At 39.7% G+C, this 20,967-nt stretch overlaps 3 protein-coding genes across 3 annotated transcripts; all 3 read left to right on the top strand.

Annotated features, from left to right (window-relative positions):
- Positions 1-2,433: 2,433 nt before the first annotated feature.
- On the top strand, positions 2,434-5,350 carry best4 (bestrophin 4; the record flags this gene model as incomplete). The annotated part of the gene is made up of 9 exons (XM_084368243.1): positions 2,434-2,585; positions 2,668-2,768; positions 2,842-3,075; positions 3,910-4,064; positions 4,181-4,258; positions 4,399-4,551; positions 4,636-4,716; positions 4,816-4,970; positions 5,080-5,350. 9 exons carry the CDS (start codon positions 2,434-2,436, stop codon positions 5,348-5,350), a joined length of 1,380 nt encoding a protein of 459 aa, XP_084224369.1.
- A 1,139-nt stretch (positions 5,351-6,489) lies between these two features.
- Positions 6,490-15,655, top strand: hectd3 (HECT domain containing 3). The gene is made up of 20 exons (XM_084368503.1): positions 6,490-6,557; positions 6,954-7,412; positions 9,099-9,352; positions 9,442-9,577; positions 9,829-9,950; positions 10,904-11,017; positions 11,634-11,716; positions 11,852-12,017; positions 12,591-12,672; positions 12,794-12,976; positions 13,204-13,256; positions 13,369-13,537; positions 13,627-13,740; positions 13,846-13,935; positions 14,138-14,344; positions 14,472-14,601; positions 14,791-14,865; positions 14,996-15,077; positions 15,198-15,269; positions 15,439-15,655. The coding sequence occupies exons 2-20, from the start codon at positions 7,059-7,061 to the stop codon at positions 15,521-15,523; spliced, it is 2,571 nt and encodes an 856-aa protein (XP_084224629.1). The 5' UTR covers positions 6,490-6,557; positions 6,954-7,058; the 3' UTR covers positions 15,524-15,655.
- Positions 15,656-17,073: 1,418 nt separating this feature from the next.
- On the top strand, positions 17,074-20,967 carry rps8a (ribosomal protein S8a). Its single transcript, XM_084368920.1, has 6 exons — positions 17,074-17,171; positions 18,128-18,234; positions 18,522-18,621; positions 18,866-19,041; positions 19,631-19,760; positions 20,812-20,967. Exons 1-6 carry the CDS (start codon positions 17,168-17,170, stop codon positions 20,919-20,921), a joined length of 627 nt encoding a protein of 208 aa, XP_084225046.1. The 5' UTR covers positions 17,074-17,167; the 3' UTR covers positions 20,922-20,967.

Below are 20,967 nucleotides of genomic sequence, written 5' to 3'. Positions count from 1 at the left end.
GTAATATAGTCAAGAAGAGAGATTGTTTCACATTATTTAAGCACAAAAATAAGAACTGAAATTAAATCAGAACATGACAGAAAAACAAAAGAAATCTCAGATAAAAAAGTGTGCTGTACTAACAGCTAGATAGACGATTGGACAGTCTTACATGCTATTAAATATGTCAGGTGTTCTTTTACTGTTTTCTGTCAATACAAGCGTCTTTGGCTGTCTTTGTTTATGAGGTAAATACAGACTGGGAAGCCTCAGGGCTGAGGCCGACAGCCCTGCTGCACTTCATCAGGGCACCATCTAGTGACAGGAATGGAAACTACCATTAAAGACACTGAGAGTGCGTTATTTTGATGAACACATGAATTTATTTGTAATAAATGAAATAAGCTAAAGTGAGATTCAGACAAAGAATAAGGGAAGTCCACAGTGGTCAGGGTGCTGATGGAGGATTGATGGCCTCATAAATATCCTGTCTGTGGAGAGCAAACAGAGTCAGAGGATAAAACACGGCTGGAAAAAGAGAGTGTGATTTACAATGAGCTGCTGTAACGATGTGAAAAACAAACAAGTGAGCAGAGCAGGGCAGCCAATGACAAAGACTGAGAGGTGGGTGGGATGGACCCATCTGACAGTCTGCCCGTCTGCATCACACTGTAAAGAGGTGTGGGCTGCTGTTATCACAGTCATTGATGGCCAGAACAGTAAATAACAGTGAGGAGCCTCTGCTGGGCAATCAATCTGTGTGTGTTTTATTTGATTTCCTATGGCAGGGGCATTAGATTTACGTAACAGGTTCAAAGTTCTTAGTCGATTTCTGTAGCATCTAGAAAAGTCTTGTTAACAGAGGTAGTTAGAGTCTTCACCGAGACAGCAGCACCACATAAACAAATCATAGAACATAATAATAAATATATAACACAGAGTTACAATGAAATAGATTCAATATAAAGACAATAATCGAGATTCCAACTAAAGAGGGTGAAACAAGACTTATATATTCACTCTTCTTCTCTATAGAGCTTTATTTTCAGAGATCTACATAAAAAGTAAAGGATAAGTTCACCCAAAAAAATGCAAATTCAGTCATTAAACACCCTCAAACACCCAGAGCTTTACAGTAAAACAGAGCCGCAGCATTCTCCTAAACAACTGAAGATGGGGACTTCTTTTAAAACGTAAACAACAACAACAACAACAACAACAACAACAAAATAACATCAGGGGAAGTAGGGGTGCTTAAACAAGGCATTTTAAAAACCATCAATTGATTATAAACAAGTGATTGGATCTCATTTCCTCCTTTATATTGCAAATAAACATGTCCATTTTTACACAATAAATAAATAAATTCATGTATTATAAATACTAATTTTAGGCCCAAATTATGAAAAATTCGTTATAATCAGATGACTGTAGTTGCTGTGGATGCTCTGACCTTTTTGCATGTTGGTGTTCAAGTTTGCCGTCTGCTGTAGTAAAAAACTTCTCAAACTACTTTAAATTGTTAACAACTATTTGTTTTAAGTTGTCTCGGCCACTCAAGTTAATACAACAAACATTCATGTTGCACGCTATTTACTATGTCATGATGACTGACCTCTTAGCACCCCTGACTGTGACTGACTTCCTAGCTGCACATTGTAAATCAGACTCTCTTCCTAGCCACTACGCTAGCTGCATGGCTAATTAAGCTAGCTAGCTAACGGCAGCTACAGTTAGCGGTAACAAATTAGGGTAAACTTGTACATATGTGAGTTGGTTTATGTATGTATGAAATAGACATTTACACATTTTTTTATTTATAATCTGGTTTTGATAAGTACTATATAAACAAACATGTATTATTATTATTATTATTATTATTATTATGAAGTTTGCTTTCATCATTTATCAGCTTAAAGGCTTTTGAATTATTATTGATTCTGACACTTTGTACCAAATGATTTATTGTATAATTTCTGATTTATCAATAATGAAAAAGAATAATTATAAATAAATTAAAGACTTTGTGAGGGAACACACAAACTACCTAATCAACTGTTATCATCTCCAAAGAATTTACTGAACCATATCAATACTTGTGAATGAAAATAAATCTACATACTTTGTTGACAGGTTGTTTCATGCACTCTGTAACTGTAGGTGTGTTTCTCCTGGGCTTCAGGTTCCCAGGTAATAAATCTAAAAAGTTAATTTATGGCAGCACAACAGAGAGGTTTAAATTCAGACCAAGAGGAGGAACTTTTCTCCTCAGGTCAGCAGGACTCGACACAGGACCAGGTGACACACCTGCCCTCACAGGTAAGGAAAATCTTTAGATATTTGTTATGAGATGGTTGTAATAAAATGTATCAACAGAAATTCCTTTAGATTTCGACACTATTTTCTAACATTTTACAGGATTTTCTGCCGTTAGGACGCAGAATAAACCCAGACATGACAGTTTCTTACACCCTTGAAGTGGCCAATGCGAGATTTGGCGGCTTCTCCAAGCTTCTGTTCAGGTGGAAGGGAAGCATCTACAGGCTGCTTTACAAAGAGCTGCTGGTGTTTTGTGGGCTTTATCTGTTTTTCAGTCTGTTTTACAGGTAAATGATTTTAATTCTTCAGTTTGCTGCAGTCTGATTGTGATTGTGGCCATCAGTTGAAGTTTTATTTTCATCTCTGCAGGTTCATGCTCTCACCACGGCAGCAGGATCTGTTTGAGCGTGTCGCCCTTTACTGTGATCAGTTCACCAACACCAGCTTCATCCCAGTTCTGTTTGTACTGGGTGAGTCTGATTGAACTCTGCCCTGGCAAAATCTGAGGATGAGTCACCATGATTAATGCTTTTTTTGACACAGGTTTCTATGTGAGCATGGCCTTTAATCGTTGGTGGGGTCAGTACACCAGCTTCCCGCTGCCTGACAACCTGATGATGGTGGTGTCTGGGAACGTCCACGGGACAGACGAGAGGGGTCGTCTGCTGCGACGAACGCTCATGAGATACGCAAACTTATCCTCAGTTCTTATTCTGCGATCCATTAGCACAAGAGTCCTCAAGCGTTTCCCAACTCTGGAGCACATAGTGGAGGCTGGTAAGGAGAGAAATTGAACTTGTTAGGTTCATTTTAGTGAAGACTTTTGGTTTACTTAAAATCAGAATATTGCTCTTTTTCTTACAGAACTTCCCAAACACGTGACGTTCTCATTAGTTGTTTCGTACAACAAAGTTTTGCTTGTATATGTACAAAACTAAATAAGTTGCAAAAAAGAAGAAGCAGTTTAAGGAGTTAGCTGCTATTAAAATGAGAGACAGTTTAACAAAACACACAGAGGGGGGTGCCCTTTAACTGACTGATTTAAAACAACAATATGCAACTTTCAGGAGAAAGATCATGATTGATGAGTTGAGTCACCAACATTGTGTGCCTGTATATGCAGGTCTTTAACATGGCATTTGACTTTTTCACATTTTTCACAAAAGTCTTACTCAATACAATTCTAAATAAGACAATACACCAGATTTTTTTCATCTGGATCCATGTGTTATTCCCTAAGAATCCAGTTCCTAGATACGTCCTTTTATCGGGATCCACACAAAAAGTTAATGGGGTCCATTCTGGACTGAGACCCGTCCTCCACTCTACAAACAGACACGGGTGAAAACATGTGTGCTAGCATTATGAAGAGATTTTGAAAAAGACACGTTTTGAGGATTGATTTAAAAGATGTTACTGATCCTGCAGCCTCAGATCTTTAGACAGGAGGTTTAAAACTGAGAGGTCCTGACTGTAAAAGTCCTGTCACCATTAACAGGCTGGTTCATAGGGGAGCAGCAATCCAGCAATATTTATATTATAAAACTCTTCATAACACAACTATCTCTTACATCCATCCATGTGGTGCCAAACTGTCTCATCTCTGTGCAGGATTTATGACGACACAGGAGCTTAAACTTTTTGAGTCTCTTCACTCTGATTTCAACAAGTACTGGATGCCTCTGACTTGGTTCTCAAACCTGGCGTCCAGAGCGAGAGAGGAGGGTCGAGTGAGGGATGACATCGCTTTGAGACTACTGATGGATGTGAGAGTTTCTTTACACTTACTATGCTATATGTGAGAATGAGAAATATGCATTACATACACATTATGTTTAACTAATTGTATTTATAAATTGATAATATGTTTTTTTGCCTGCAGGAGCTGAATAAATACAGAGCCAAGTGCAGCCTCCTGTTCCACTATGACTGGATAAGCATCCCTCTGGTCTACACTCAGGTAGGATCAGGAGCTCGAGGGCAGTGTTGTTATAAGTATTATGTAATTTCATGGCCATTTATCTTCTTTATCTTTCACACTTTAATCCAAAATAAATCCAGAATTCTTGAGACTTGATCACTGCCTTGTTTCTTCTTCAGGTGGTCACTGTCGCAGTTTACTCTTTCTTTGCCTTCTGCGTGATTGGCCGTCAATTTCTGAACCCTGAGAAGGGATACAAGGGTCACAATCTGGACATGTACGTCCCTGTTTTCACCCTGCTGCAGTTCTTCTTCTATGCTGGCTGGCTCAAGGTAAGACAGATCCATGTTTCACGTGTACAAAATATATTTTGTTTCCATTTTGTCATGAAGGAGCATTCTGTTTCCACTCTGTAGGTGGGGGAGCTGATCATCAATCCATTTGGTGAGGACGATGACGACTTTGAAACCAACCAGCTGATTGATCGAAACATCCAGGTTGTCCCCTCAAGATATCTCTACGATACGACCCCTCGAAAAGCCCATAAAATGACTGCTAACTGCAAGTCATTTTAAATCTGTCTCTCTGTCCTGCAGGTGTCAATGCTAGCTGTAGATGATATGTATCAGAACTTGGCTCCAATTGTGAAGGACAAGCACTGGGCGCAGAGACATTTCTCCATCCCTTACACTCTGTCGACAGCAGCAGAGACTCTCAGGCCGGCCTTCAAAGGCTCCACCTTTGACATGAGGTGACCTTGTTTTACTTTAAATGTTTCAGTGCCTTTTGTTGCTGCTGCACAGTCCAGTAAAATCACCACCTGCAATTACTTGAGCTTAAAATGTCTGTCATATCTGCAGGATGAGTGCAGAGGATCTTGAGATTCACCAGCCTGCAGACACTCCTGGAAAGAAACAGTATTTGCCTCTAAAAGGCTCTCAGGGCGATGGTCTCAATGGTCTTCTGCAGAGGGGCAAAGGTATCCTGCGAGGTGGGAGCCTCCCCTCTCTGATGGACGTTTCATCACACCAAAATGAGGAAGATGATGCTGATGCTGAGGATGACATTGATGCCAACAACTGCAATGAACAAGAAAAGGCCTTCATTCAAGTTGTAGTGGAACAAGTCTAGTGAAAACTATTGTTTTACTCAGTGTGAATGAACCATTGCTTTTATTGTATAACATGTTTTTGATTAGAGACAACTGAAATAAGTTTTGAAATAAAACACATGTTCTTATTATGTACTGTATGTGTATATGAAAATGAATGTGACTATTTTAATGCTAATTTATAATTAAGGACATTCACATTTTGAGTGCTTTAAAATGACTTCTGAAAGGTTCAGTCAGCCACATCTATCCTCCATGATTTGAATCATTCTGTTATACAACTTTATCAGCAGTACAAAGTACAAGTCATAAACACGGTACTGTCCATAGACATAGCAGCAGATGCATTGGTGCATGGGACCAGTCATTGATTTTATATATAGTCTGCAGGAAATGGTGAATGAAATGATCAAAATATGTGTTTTAGTAAAAGCAACGATATCAAAATGAAAGTAAAAGTCCTGCATTCAAAATTTGATATATATAAAAACAGTTTTATCAACAAAATATACTAAAAGTATCAAAATTAAAAGCACCTCTCATGCAAAAGGGCCCCTCTTAGCATGTTCAGTATTATATTCTTGGATAACCATTGCTGTTGCATTATGTAAGCAGCGATTTCCTGCTGTAGCTGGTTAAGGTTGAGCAAATTTGGACTTCTTTACGCACTATAGTGTGCTTTAATCTACAATGATGTATCAAATTTTATGAGACGATCATATGTTTTAAAAGTTAACTGCAAGAAACTATGGCTGTGAAATAACTGTATGCAGTAAAAGGTATAATTTTTCCTCTTAAGTGTATTAAAGCATTACTGTAAAGCAGCATAAAATGTTAAAGTACAAATTCATCAAATGTGGTCCACTTCCTGCACTTCTGCATAAAAAACAGCATATATTCTACAGAGGGTCAATGCACGCTTTTACTTGAATCCACGTGGTCTGCCTGCACACCAAAAAGAGCAAAAAATAAAATACAAAACAGAAGCTGGATCATATTTTGTACACTCGCTTTTAAACTAGGTAAAATCCAGCTATAACACACGGTCCAGCTGCGTACAAACGTGTCTGATTATCAAATAATGTACTGTTTTAAACATGTGCACGTAGAGATTAATGAATTTAGTTGCATGACTTTTATTTTGAAGTACAAACGACGGAAATGCGAGAGGGTCAAAAGGCATCTTCTGCGCTTCCGCGTTGTCAGAAATCCAAGAAACCCTCAACGGTAAATGAGTTTCACATTTTAAATACTTGTTGGCGGTAAAAGTACATTAAAAATAAGTTTCTAGACATAACTCTGACTTGTAGCCCGTGAGATATTTCTTTCTACATTTTCTGAATAAGATATCAGCTGTCGTAAACACCGCAGGTTACGCTTATTTACCTAAAGCCTAGCTAGCTTGCTAATGTTAGCTTACTCACTCTAATGGATTAAGGAAGGAGTTGATAGTTTTCTCACTGTCAGCGAACTTTGGTCAGATGTTTTGACCTTTTACACACTGTACCGTTACACTCCCGATTAAAGAGAGTTGGGAATTAAACCAATTCACTAGATTTGTCTGCGGGTCATTGGAGCCTTTGTTATTCACGAATATTCGGTTTTGTTTGGTTTGTTTGACAGGAGCATCCCCTCTGTACGCGGCAGAAAACAAAGGCAGGACAGTGGTGTAATGTCAGCTGACGCCCCCCTGCTGCTGAGCTGCTGACTGTCACCTCCATCACCGTCATGGCTCTGGGCGACAACCCTCACCTGCTGCTCGGCAGGATCCGCTTCCTGAACAGGTGTATCGAGTGTTTCAAGAGAAGCGAGCCGGTTCCGGAGTGCCTGTGTTACGTCCCCAGAGAGGTGTGCTACAAAATCTGCAAGGATTCATCGTCCACCTCCTCAGCCTCCTCCGGACCATCTGCAGGAGGCTCCACCGTCGGAAAAACGCTCGTCTCCGTCTTTGAGAATCCACACCAAACCCCACATATTAAGAAATTATGCAAGTACAACATTGAACCAAAGAAAGGGACATGTATCCGGACAACAGGGGAAGAATACCGCAACAGCCAGGGCCTTTGGGTCAAAATCATCAAGGTAAGCTTCTGTCTCTCTCCAAACACACATTATCTTGCAATAAAGGAGGTGATGAACACACTCCTCAAACTAAGCCTGGCTGATACCGGATTTTTGGGGCCAACACTGATATTAGGATTTCATAATTATAAATACTCCCAAGCAGATTTTTCTGTGGTGTCATGACTTAGAAAAATAAGGTTTCATACCTCATATTGGACAAAATATATGCCATTATCGATATATTGGAGATAATATAGGCCAATCAATATGTCGGTCGGGCTCGAACTGATACACTTATGATTTTGTGGTAAGACCTGTAATAAATCTACTAATTGCACTACATCAAATTCATTTACTCTTGGGTGCCAAGTGGTTTGTGTAATATGCACTACAGCTGCAACAATTAATCGATCGAAGCGATTACTTGTCAACTGTTAAATTAATTGCCAATGAATATGATAAATGATTAATCACTTTGAGTAATTTCTTGAGAAAGAGAACTCAAAGTTCTCTTATTAAATGTGCATTTGTTGTGGTTGTGGACAAAGCAAGACATCTGAAGATGTCATCTTGGGCTTTGGAAAACACTGATTGACATTTTTCTCCATTTTCTAACATTTTATCTTGACCAAACAACTAACTGATTAGTTCTTGTCACAGCAAGAAAGTCCTGGGTTTGAATCCACAACTGACCAGCGTTTGTCTGCAGTGGTTTCTTTGCACATTCTGTCCACAGTCCAAAGATATATGGGAGAGGTTAATTGGCAACTCTTCAAAAGAAAGGCTGTTACAGACAATAGCTGGGTGGTTGGATGTACTCTGAACTCTTAATGATGAAATAAAAGTGCAGGAGCAAGTTGGTAATGTGACAATTATGAGCAATGTTGAAATGCAACTTAAGTTTTCATTCTTGTTTTGCTTTTGGCGCTAAATATGGATGTGTTTTTTAAATTACAGTCTACATTAAAGCAAATTTCCAGTGTCAGTAGGTTTCATTTACATCAGTTCCATAATACGGAAAATGTAGGCTGAAGTCAGTAAGCATAGTGAAGACAGACTCGCCTTATAATGATGTTTGAAATGATAAAGTCTTCCTCAAAGACACTTCAACATATGTAGATCAGACCACCAACCTTCAAATAATGGATATTGTTCCTCCTCTCAAGTTACACACAACTATACAACTTCTCATGTCATTTTCAATGCCTTCACGCATTGGTTCCCAATCCCAACTAGGGGTCGCCAAACCTTCATGTGGTGTCATGAGGCCTTCCTTTAAAAAAAACAACAACAAAAAAAGAGGAGCTTAGCAAGTGTGTAAAATTGATAAAAAAAAATGTAAAACAAATACCCTTATAAGGACATAGAATTGTATTAATGTAACTAAAAATATCAGGATCTTTAATACAATTTTCACAGGAAATAATCTGCTCAAAGTCAATCCAAATAGCTGTTGTTAATCAAACTCCCTGCAGTTATTGTGTTCATTTGTACATTTGTATTGTACAGTTGATCACTTGTTTGGTACCGTAATATGAAATATCCATAAAATATGTCAATTGGTGATATATCTCCCTAAACAGATATCATGGTAGGATTGCACAACCCACTTTGTCCCTATTATGCTGGGTCACTGTTTTATGTGTCTTTTAAATGTGTTCTACAGTTACACATGTTGATTCAATGATCTGTGTCTGTGTCCAGGAGCAGATGGAGGAGCACCGTCCAGGCATGGAGCTGGAGGAAGGCTGGATCCTGGTGTGTAAACACACAGAGGGAGGTGACAGGCTGGTGCCGGTGGAGTCGCCGGAGACCGTCAGCAGACAAGAGCAGCTCTTCGGCTACGACCACAAGCCCTGCAACAGGTGGGAGCAGGTGGTGAATGTGGAGAATGCGCTTTACATCGGCTCCAAACCCAGAATCGCTGAGAGGGACGATGCTGCCGTCCAGAAGCTAAGGTGAGCCTGTTTGCGTTAAGTCAAACTAGAGATTCAAGACTAGAGATAACAGCAGAATGTCAAATGAAGCTGTTGCTTAACTCTTCAAGGTATGTTCCTCCCACCTGGACGTATGAATGTGACGAGGACCTGGTGCACTACTTCTATGACCACATAGGGAAAGAGGATGAGAACCTGGGCAGTGTGAAACAGTGCGTGACCAGCATTGATGTTTCTTCATATTCGGTGAGTCACATCCACTCAGTCTAGAGCAGTCTGCCCTTCCACAAAAGCAGAGATTTAGGAGTTTGAGTCTGATTTGAAGTCTGCGGTTGTGACATTTTCCAGTCAAAAAAAGCTATTTGAATAATAGGTTACCTTTTGTCGTCTGCTTTTTCACTTTGATGATATTACAGATTTGACAGAAATGGTACATAATGATGATGTTACATTGAGTGGTATGCCCCATGTCAAATTACTTTGATATTTCCTTACAGGATGATCCCAGTGGAGGGGTGAGCTGTCTGACAGACGGCGACACTGAAACTTACTGGGAGAGTGACGGCATGCAGGGACAACACTGGATACGCCTGCACATGAAGAGGGGCACTGTGGTGAAGTAAGGAGCCGAGCAACACAGTTCAGAAAAAAACAAAACAATAACCACAACTTCAAGGTGTTGTTATTCTAAGTGTCTGACAACATGATGGAAAGGATCCATACAGAGATAAACCTTTTCTTAGAGCATAAAATCCTTTGGTTTTAATGGGAAACAGCTGTTCTATCGCTCTCCTCAAAGCCACCAGACTCCATTGACAAAAACAGTAACTGTACATTACACTTCATTGCAACTTTACAGAATCTAAATAAAACTCACCAAAGCCGTCTGGTTTAGTCTTTCCACTGATGGTCAAAATAAACTCTTAATTCACAGACTGTTTTCTCCCATCTGCTTCTCTGATTTCTGACCTCCCTCTGTCCTGTCCTGACCCTGTCACGATATTTTCACATCTAAGTTGGTGAATTAAAGGTTAGTTTAGGAACAACCGGAGTTGGTGATTGTTGGAACAGTAGAAAGACGCAAAAAATAGTTGGTTTTGGTGAGTTTTATTTTGTTTCTATCGAGTTTGAATGAAGTGTTGTTTACGATGATAAAATTACAGGTTTTGTAAATAGAGTCTGGTGAATTTGGCGAGAGTGATATAACGGCTGTTTCTGGTTAAACAAAAAGGATTATACTCTTCAACAAAAAAGGTCTGTTTCTGTAGTAATCCTTTCTATAATGTTGTCAGACGGATAACAATCTCACCTTGTCAGGGGCAAAAACAAGCACTAAGTGAACATACTTTGGTGGTCAAAGTTGGGAAACATTGTATGTAAACATTGTATGTACTTATGTAGTCCCACACCTACATTTTGCTCTATCAAGAGGGAAATAATTCACGGTCACTGATACAGTATACATGCAGTAAGCCATGATATATTTCATGTTTGCTTAAACGTCAGGTTCCTCATTTGATAAATTGTGCACTTGCCTATATGTATATAATGACAAGCCTCTTTGCTCCTCAGTAAGCTGATTTTGACGGTGGACTCTACAGACGACAACTACATGCCCAAGCGAGTCACGGTTTATGGAGGAGAGGGAGACAACCTGAAGAAGCTGAGTGATGTCACTATAGACGAGTAAGGATTTTTTCAACATAATTCACTAAATACCCTGGGTTTGACGGATATGCTTCAGAGTATAGTATACAAGCTTTAGAGGGAAGACTTATAACTTATACCACTAGTTTTGAATTAAGAGACCATGCTTTCTTTAGTATTTAAAGGTCCCATGTCGTAAAAAGTGAGATTTCCATGTCTTTGGGGATTACAAAGCAGGTCTAGGTGCTATGAATCCTGTGAAAGTATCAAACTGCTCAATTCACAGCCTGTATTCAGAAACTGTGCCTTTTAAATGAGCCGTCAAAACTTCTGTAAGTTTGTGATGTTACAACTATACAATCACCGCCCTCAGCAATGCCCACCTCATGGCCATGGTTGTAAAAACACAGGCGTCATACCTGTTTGATATTATTTTGTAAAAGGGTTTAGATTCCGGTAAGGAGCCTTGTAATTAAAGGCCAACATCTACCAGATATATTGTTCTAGCCCTGTTAATGATATGATGCTCTGCTAAAGAATCAGAAATAAAAGTGTAATGTGTTATTATGAAGCCTATCTGCTTGCTGCACTGAGCATTTTCATCTGTAGGAAGCCGACCACGAATTTACACATTTCTGCTCTTTTTTGCCTCTAGCAACCTGATTGGAGAAGTATGTGTGCTGGAAGATATGACGTCTCACCTGCCTGTAATTGAGATTAGGATTGAGGAATGTAGAGGTAAGGCTTGTAAGCATGTTTCTCTATTTATTTTTAATTATTGAAACATGTAAATACAGTTGATTTGGCTAAAAACCTTCTATAGTGATGTCTTGAAACTTAACTCTGTTTTTTTTCTCTCCTTTGGTTTCATAGATGAAGGGATAGACGTCCGGATCCGAGGCTTGAAGATCAAGTCATCGTGCGAAAGAGACTTGGGTCTGAATGCTGATGTTTTCCAGTCCTCTAACCTGGTGCGCTACCCTCGTCTGCAGGGCAACACATCGGATGTCCTGTATCGCAGAGCACTGGTCATCCAGAGGTAGATCAGTATTCATCTACTGCCAGGGTTCTTTTAGCCGTGAGAATCATTGTGGAGTAACATTTTTGGCACCAACAGAAAAATGTGTCCCCGCCATGCACACAAACACATGGCCCTCCTGCAGGGAACCAAGAGGGAACTAAAAGAGAACCAGGGGAAACGAGGAGAGAAACAAGAGGGAACCAATAGGGAACAGGGAGAAAGCCAGGAGGGAAACAAGAGGGAACTGGGGGTAAAAACAGGGGCGAACCAGGCGGGAAAAAGGAGGGAAGCAGAAGGGAACCAGTGGGGAATCGAGAGGTAAACAGTAGGGAACCAGTAGGGAAACGAGGAAATCATGGGGAAACCAGGCAGGAAACAGGAGGCAAGCAGAAGGGAACCAGGGAGGAATCAGGAGGGAACCAGGAGGAAACAAAGAGGGATCCAAGAAGGAATAAAGAGGGAACCATATCAAGAAGTCATTAAAATCTCAAACCTACAAGTTAGATTCAATTCTCTAGTTGTCTTTATTTTAGTATTTAAATATTTCTCAGTGTTTGTGGAGGTACATTTCTTCTGTCTTACTTTCTGCAGGTTCATCAGTCTCCTGGACAGTGTTCTACCACACCTGGTACCAGCCTGGGACTACAGTCTGGGTACCTTCAACCAGATCAAAGTGAGTCACCGTGAAACCTTTAAATATATGACACTGGCACAGAATAACAATTAAAACACAATTTAAAAAAAAAAAAAGGCCAGTCTTTTTATTTACTTGTGTGTTCTTCTGCGCCCACTAGAGCATAAAGCAGTTCCTGCTGCTGTCCAAACGCCGCTCAGCCCTCATCACACAGTGCCTGAAGGACTCAGAAACCAGTAAGCCAAACTTCATGCCCCGACTCTACATCAACAGACGTCTGGCCATGGAGCACAGAGACAACCCCTCTCTGGACCCCAGCTGCAAGAACGCTGTGTTAAATCAGGTATTAAACACTTACTTTATGGTGACATCACTTCGTCAAACTAGACTCTTGAATTGCCTTGAAGTGTGAAGCATAGAGGTTACTTATTCATCCCATGTGATGACATTTATATGTGCTTGAAGGATTCTGATTTTAGAGTTTAGAGTCAGTTTAACATCTGTCAGACTCTGTGATGAGTTATGGGTGCTGTTGCTGTTGTCTTATGCTTTATATTTCTGTCCTTGGAGGTGTATGAAGGTCTGAAGCCATCTGACAAATTTGAGAAAACTTTGGATTATAGGTGAGTTTTTGTAGGCTTGCATGTCAGACTCCATGTGTCCGATATTTCTTGCATGAATATGACAGTAACTCAAGGGTGTTATAATCTACGGTCTTTCCTCTGGGTTTTTTAGATGGCCTGCTCGGTATGACCAGTGGTGGGAATGTAAGTTCATTGCAGAAGGAATCATTGATCAGGGAGGTGGATTTCGGGACAGCCTGGCTGACATGTCTGAGGAGCTTTGCCCCAGCTCAGCTGAGTGTCCCATGCCTCTGCCGTTCTTCAGCCGTACGTCCAACCAGGTAATCACCACACGGTTAAGATTCAGTTGCACTTCAGTGTTTTCAGAGGTCGTGGCTTTTTCCTCACCTGACTTTTGCTCGTCTCTCAGGGGTCCTTAGAGGCCAGAGATTACTACGTCCCTAACCCGTCCTGTAAAGAGTTCCAGAAGTATGAGTGGATCGGTCAGCTCATGGGAGCTGCTCTCAGAGGAAAAGACTTCTTGGTGAGTGATGCTCACTCTCCACCTAGTCAGTAACATCGCTATGAAAGAAGACTGAGTAAATGGAGATGCCTGATTTTCTGGCTTCTTCTGTGTGCAATCCTGCAGGTCTTGGCTCTGCCCGGGCTGGTGTGGAAGCAGCTGACTGGGGAGGCTGTCAGCTGGAGCAAAGATTTCCCCGCTGTCGACTCTGTGCTGGTGAGGACATTGATATTATTACAACTGCTTAAAGGAGACCTATTATGCTTCTTCTTTTTTTTCTCCCTTTCCTTCAGTGTTATATAGGTTCTTCTGCATGTAAGATAGCTTGAAAGTTAAAAACCCTAAAGGCTTAAAGAGACGAGATCTTATTCTAGTCATTGCCTGAACTTGCCTGCCTTAAATTTGGATGTGTGCTCAGGTAAACCTGCTGGAGGCCATGGAGAACATGGACCAGGAGACGTTTGAGTTCAGGTTTGGTGAGGAGCTGGTGTATACCACCCTGCTGAGCGACGGCCAGATGGTGGATCTCATCCCAGGCGGCAGTAATGTGGCCGTGCGTTACGAGGACCGCAGCGAGTTCATCCGCCTGGTGCAGAAGGCTCGGCTGGAGGAGAGCAGGCAGCAGGTGAGACTTCAGTGTTATTACACTTTGGCTTCTTTTGCTTTCATTATTCAGTGTTAACTCATCCAGTAATTATGGTGCATATGGAGCTGCTGAATAAAGTGCCTGATGAACTGTACGTGTGCTACAGATTGCAGCCATGCAGGCGGGGATGTTGAAGGTGGTCCCTCAAGCAGTGCTGGACCTGCTCACCTGGCAGGAAGTGGAAAAGAAAGTGTGTGGAGACCCAGAGATCACTGTGGAAGCCCTGAAACGACTCAGTGAGTGTCCAACCAGGAATTTACCTTCAACTATAAATGCATGTTTTCTTTATTGATTGAATAGGTGGCATTATGTTTCTTTTTAGATATAAGACCTGTAGGTGCTTGATTGTTCTTCAATTAAACACTAGTAAGGGCTCTACATCATCTTATCTTAATGCATCAATGTTGTTTCTGTCTCCCTACCAGCACACTATGAGGACCTGGAACAAAGTGACGTTAGAGTGCAATACTTATGGGAAGCACTGACGAACTTCACCAACGGTCAGTTCCCTGTTTAGGTGTATTTGTTGTGCTGAAAATATACAGTACACCTCTGTATGAGAGATGAGATGAGGACTATGAACTGATATTAATGGCAGTGACTGACAGTGATTTTGAATTTTGTTTTCAGAGGATCGCAGCAGATTTCTGAGGTTTGTAACTGGGAGAAGTCGTCTTCCTGCGCCCATCTACGTCTTCCCTGACAAACAAGGGTCAGTGCAAGTGCATTGTTAAATAAAAGCGATCACAGCAAAATTCCCGTTGGCTATTTATAGCACGATAGCTAATCATTCATTCTCTATTTTGACATTTTGTTTGTTTCCTGATTTTAGCTCCGAAACGACCGATGCTCTTCCTCAGTCCTCCACGTGTTCCAGTACTCTTTATTTACCCAACTACCCAAGGTAAACTAATGTTTTATGTTTGTATGTAGAAAATCTGTTTCTATATAATGATTTGTTTTCACATGTACTCTGAGCTCTTATAAGGCAGATAACTTTTGAGAAAACTGATATTTTTTTTTACATTTATTGCCTCACGTTCTTTCCTCTCCTCATTTGTTCGGTCCTGCAGTGCTAAAGTTTGTGAGGAGAAGCTGCGTTACGCTGCATACAACTGTGTGGCAATTGACACAGACATGAGCCCCTGGGAAGAGTGATCTCTCTGCTGCTTCACCGAACAAACCACTGTTGAATGGAGAAATCTTGCCAAGTTTATCACAATATCATATATCACAACTGCCAATTAATCCTAGCTGTATATAATAAAGAACTATATGGAAACATGGAAATGACTTTTGTGTTTTTTGAATGAAACATTAAATGAATACATGTGTTTAAATTTGTTTTAAACGGGTTGTGGCTGGTTTGTCTATTTCAATGGGAGGTTATAAGAAGATGTTTGACGACTGGAAAAGTGTCATTATGAGTAATGTTCTACAAATAAAATTGAAAGCAGCATATCATCAGAAAAGTTTGGTATTTAGAGCTCATTTTCAGTCATGTACAATATTTGACATACAAAACCAGGTGTTTGGTAATAAAAACTGAGCAGAAGAAGACTTTAAAAGAATGTTGAATTTTAAATGAACTTTGACATAACAAAGATCTAACAAACGGATATTTCTCAATGTTTTTACATGGTGGTAACAAATGCACTCTTTGTAAGACTGAACAAGAAAATATAACTCATTTGTTTTAAGGTTGCTCATATTGTATTATTTTCAGGAAAGACTAAGAATTACATACTATGTAAAACAACACATGCTGTCTTTATTGAGGGGGAACATGTTATTACATTTATGTAATGATAAAACATTGTTCATCTTTTTATTTTATTAGGGAAGTTTCATATTCATAGAGTAAGATGCTTTAATTCGACCCTATCCTTTCTTTTACTTTCAATTGAAATTCATTGTAACTTATTGGTTAAACTGGTAACCAATAAGTAATGCATTTTAGTAATTATTTAATCTGAATTATTTGCCTGCGGAAAGTCTGTAACCATTGTCACAAAAAAAAAATCTGTCACCATTTTATTTATTTATTTATATTCTCTTATTCTGCCATCCCCTGTTGTTACTTTAGTCTTTATCTCTGTTCCGTACACATTGAACTGTTATGACTCATTAGTCTTACGTTATACTAAAAAAAGACTGAAAAAATTACTTTAAAACAATAAATAAATAGAAATAAAGTAGACCCCGTGACCTAAATTTCCACATACAAATAGATTGTGTAGATTTTTTTCTACATTAACTCACTATATATATATATTCACTGATAAATTTACATATCGAATTAAAACATTAAAAAATAAAATACTAAAGTTATCAGTAATCAAATTTAGTAAATTATGTAATTAAATTGTATTGACAAAATATTATTATAATGTTATAATGATCGAACAAAAGTATATATCTAAAATAACTATGGGATATAATAACAAGTTATATTTGATTCATTGTTTCATCATTTTAAATCTTTAAAAACTAGAAGGAAGATATTTATAAAAAATAAAATAATTGAAGGGGTCAGTAAAACTTTTTGTACATTAAGTAAATTAATTCCTAAAGATTTGTTGAGGGGAATAAAATTGTTTTCGAGTAAGTACAACGAGGATAAGATTGTATTATTATTATTATTAACAACGATGAAAGAACAAAACCTCAGCCGGAGAAAATACACCCAAGAGTACGTCCATCGAAAATACCGTTCGCTGCTGCGAGAATTCTCGCGAGAACACGCGGCTTCAAACCTCCCCATGAGCCTTTGCGATTCCTCTTTCTAGCCGGCGCCTGAGAATGGGTACGTGTTTTCATGCTCGGGTCGGAGGGAGAATCCTAGTCCATCTGGTGTTTTAACGAAGGAATATTCCTAAAATGGTTTGCCATATTATAGCTAAATGTTATTTAAATAGTATTGGCTTTAACTTAAGAGACTGATGTTAGATTAATGTATTTTATTGAAAAAAATTGCAATGGATGTCTGAAGTGCTCCAAGATGGCTGCTCACATTGGCTATGTAGCTAGCTGCCGATGTTGAAGTGTGCTTGAACGGGCCACGTTGCTGTCCTGGAGGATTTATAGTATTTTACTAGGTTTCAGCGTTGTGTATTCAACATGTTTGCTTGTCAGTAGTAAAATTTAGTATTGTGTACAGTGGGGTTAGACTTAAGCTAATGGGGAGTGGATGTTAGCATTAGCTCGTAGGATGGTCGTGATCGTGTCATGCTGCTGCTGCTCTACTGAAACACTGTAGAATACTACGAATAATTACTCCGTGTTTTACAAGGTAGCTGGATGCACTGACTTAAATGTATCATCTTTTTGAAGACAAGTCTGTGAATAAGTTAACAAAGTAGTACGTTGGACTCTAGAGATGCATGCTGCTTCCTCAAGGCCACGTTATGATTGAAGAGATTGAAACTTAAACTACCTTGCAGCAATGCCATGAGTTTGTGCATCACCTGCACATTTATCCAGTTGTGTTGGACATCCAACTGTGAATGAGGTTGTGGTCTTAATCTAGTTTAAACATGATACTCGAAAAGTCGAGCAATGTGTCGAACGGTTAGCCATGAAGGGAGATTATAGGTGCTTGAGTGACATGATGAAACTCTTTAAGCGGAATCCTAATTAAATGCGGACAACCTACCTTGGAGAACTGATTACTCAAGCACAAATAGTTATGATCTTGTCAATGCCTTGTGAGTTTTCCAGAAATCTAACTCCTGGTTTTGTACTGTTTTTCCATTTATTCAGGTATCTCAAGGGATAACTGGCATAAACGCCGCAAGACCGGCGGTAAACGCAAGCCCTACCACAAGAAAAGGAAGTATGAGCTTGGTCGCCCTCCTGCAAACACAAAGGTAAATAAAGCCAGCAGTTGCTAAATTATAACTGGACTCAATGTGCTGTAGCGTGAGTGATGAAAACATGACCTTAGGTAGGTCTTTTTGGACCGTCTTGGTTCAAAGCTCTGGGCTTACCCATGATAGGACTCGTCATAGTTACACTGACACGCTTTAGAACATGCTTATAGTGCTGTTTCTAACAAGCAATCAATTCAAGCCAGAATGCAACCTTTATACATGAATACTGACTCATGTGCATGCTAATTGTTTCAAAGCTAAAATAAAATTTATTATTTCTTTAGATTGGACCTCGTCGCATCCACACAGTGAGGGTCCGTGGTGGCAACAAGAAGTACCGTGCTCTGAGGCTCGACGTTGGCAACTTCTCATGGGGCTCTGAGTGTAAGTATTTTTTTTAAATGCCACTTTGATTTCCAAATGGTTGTTGCACACTACTTTCCATGATGATAAACTTTTGTCAGTTCTGCTACTGAATGTGAGTGCTGATAATGAAGACACCTGAGAAAGATCGTTTCCTCGACTGACATGTGCTGCAGTTTAAAATTTATTAGAACAATATTAGTAGTTGACCAATTACATTTTCCTTTTCTAACAGCACCTGATTTTTTTTTTATTTTGTACACAGGCTGCACACGGAAGACCAGGATCATTGATGTGGTCTACAATGCCTCCAACAACGAGCTGGTCAGAACCAAAACCCTGGTGAAGAACTGCATCGTCCTTGTCGACAGCCTTCCTTACAGGCAGTGGTATGAGGCCCACTACGCCACTCCTCTGGGACGCAAGAAGGGAGCCAAGCTGGTATGTGGTGAAAAATGCAAATGTCTCACCTACCTTTTTGTTCACTTGTGATGAATACAGCTGTGGTATACTAACTGGAGTATTTTTGAATGGACTCTGAGGTGCTGTCATAATGGGTTGAAATGCTAACATTTAAATCACTGGACATAGTGCAGATACATTTCTCTTGTCATCCCCCTACAGTGTGATCAGCACAGCATTATAGTCAAAATGCATTAATCTAAATCGGTATCGAAATTATCCTTCTGTCAAATAAGTCCAACTTTTAGTTTTTTCTTCTCTCCACACATTGTGAAAAGACACACTGAGGGCTCATTTTAAGGGTTACCTACTATGTATTAGAACAGAAATTTGCAACCAGAGTCACAACAGAACAACATTGAAAGGCTTTTTCTTGTCATGGCAGCTGTTAGATCTGGTTTGCGTCTTTCCATGATGATAAAACTTTGTCAGTTCTGCTACTGAATGAAAGTGCTGATAATATAGACACCTGAGAAAGACCTGGTACCAGTTTTACACATTTAAACCCCCTGTTGCCCAGCATACTCAAGTGTTTCATGTCAATCTAATGAGTTCTGTCCTTCTGTAGACTCCTGAGGAGGAAGAGGTTCTGAACAAGAAGAGGTCAAAGAGGACCCAGAAGAAGTACGATGAGCGTAAAAAGACAGCCAAGATCAGCACCCTCTTGGAGGAGCAGTTCCAGCAGGGAAAACTGCTTGGTGAGTCAACATGTGTATTCCATCGTAGTACCTGTCAGAAATATAAGTTTGTTCTTTACCTGCATCACTGGTGCACATCTTTTGAAGGATTTGACCACTTATTGGCTATACCCTCAGATTACTTTGGTCTCCCAGCAGTTTAATTTGCAAAGAAATGCGTTTCTGATAACAAATGTCATTGGTTCAATTTTTGCCTCTCTAGCATGGGACTGAATACTTGCAAATAAATATTATTTTACCAATTCAGAAGACAGTGTTATTGCTAAGAGTTCAGAATATCTTACATTTAATTAACTTTGAAATGCAGTAATCCTCTTGTCATGGCAAATGCATGCTTCCAGGGATGTGACATTTGGCTAATCTCATCCTCTGGGATAATTTGCCCAGTCTGGGGGTTAAAGTTCAGTCCAACTTTAGACTGAATTTTCTACTTGCATTGTAAAATTAGTCTACATTCAAGGGTGGTCTTTATGTATGAAAGATAACACAATATAAAGGCATTTTCTTTTCATGGCAACTATCATAAAGTGTTATCTGTTTCATGTCTTTCTATGATGATAAACTTTGTCAGTTCTGCTACTGAATGAAAGTGCTGATAATGTAGACACCTGAGAAAGACCTGATCTGACATCTGCTGCAGGGTTAATTCACCCAGTTAAGATTTCTGAAGTTGCCCAGTCTGGGGGTTGAAGTGTGGAAAGTTAAAAGTTAGCACTTGCCCCTTTGACCTTTTTGCAGTTCTATTTAAACATAAGTTTTTACACTAGAATGCTTCAATTTTGTGATTGGTATAGCTGAGAGCGAGGCAGTTCACACACCAGCTCTTAAAGACAGGTGTCTGATTTTAAAAGCTGTCTGTGGAAGAACCAATAAATCCTGCACACTCCCTCATCAAAGACAAACTTCTATTCTAATGTTAGAGTAGTGTTAACTCTATGAACATTTTGTAACCTCTGTTCTTGACCATTTACTGACATTATTCAGCTAAATCTTGTTTGGGTTGAGTTTACACAGCTTCTTGACCGATCTTGTTTCCTTGTCCCTCCTGCAGCTTGCATTGCCTCCAGACCAGGCCAGTGCGGCAGGGCAGACGGCTACATCCTGGAGGGCAAGGAGCTCGAGTTCTACCTGAGGAAGATCAAGGCCAAGAAAGGCAAATAGATGTACAGCTGTTTGATACGTCAATAAAATCCAAACGCCCCCACAA

Source organism: Pagrus pagrus (genome assembly GCF_965226575.1).
Source record: "Pagrus pagrus genome assembly, chromosome: 12".
Lineage (NCBI taxonomy): Eukaryota > Metazoa > Chordata > Actinopteri > Spariformes > Sparidae > Pagrus > Pagrus pagrus.
The sequence above is the reverse complement of the archived record's forward strand: the minus strand, read 5'-3'. Positions and strand labels throughout refer to the sequence as shown.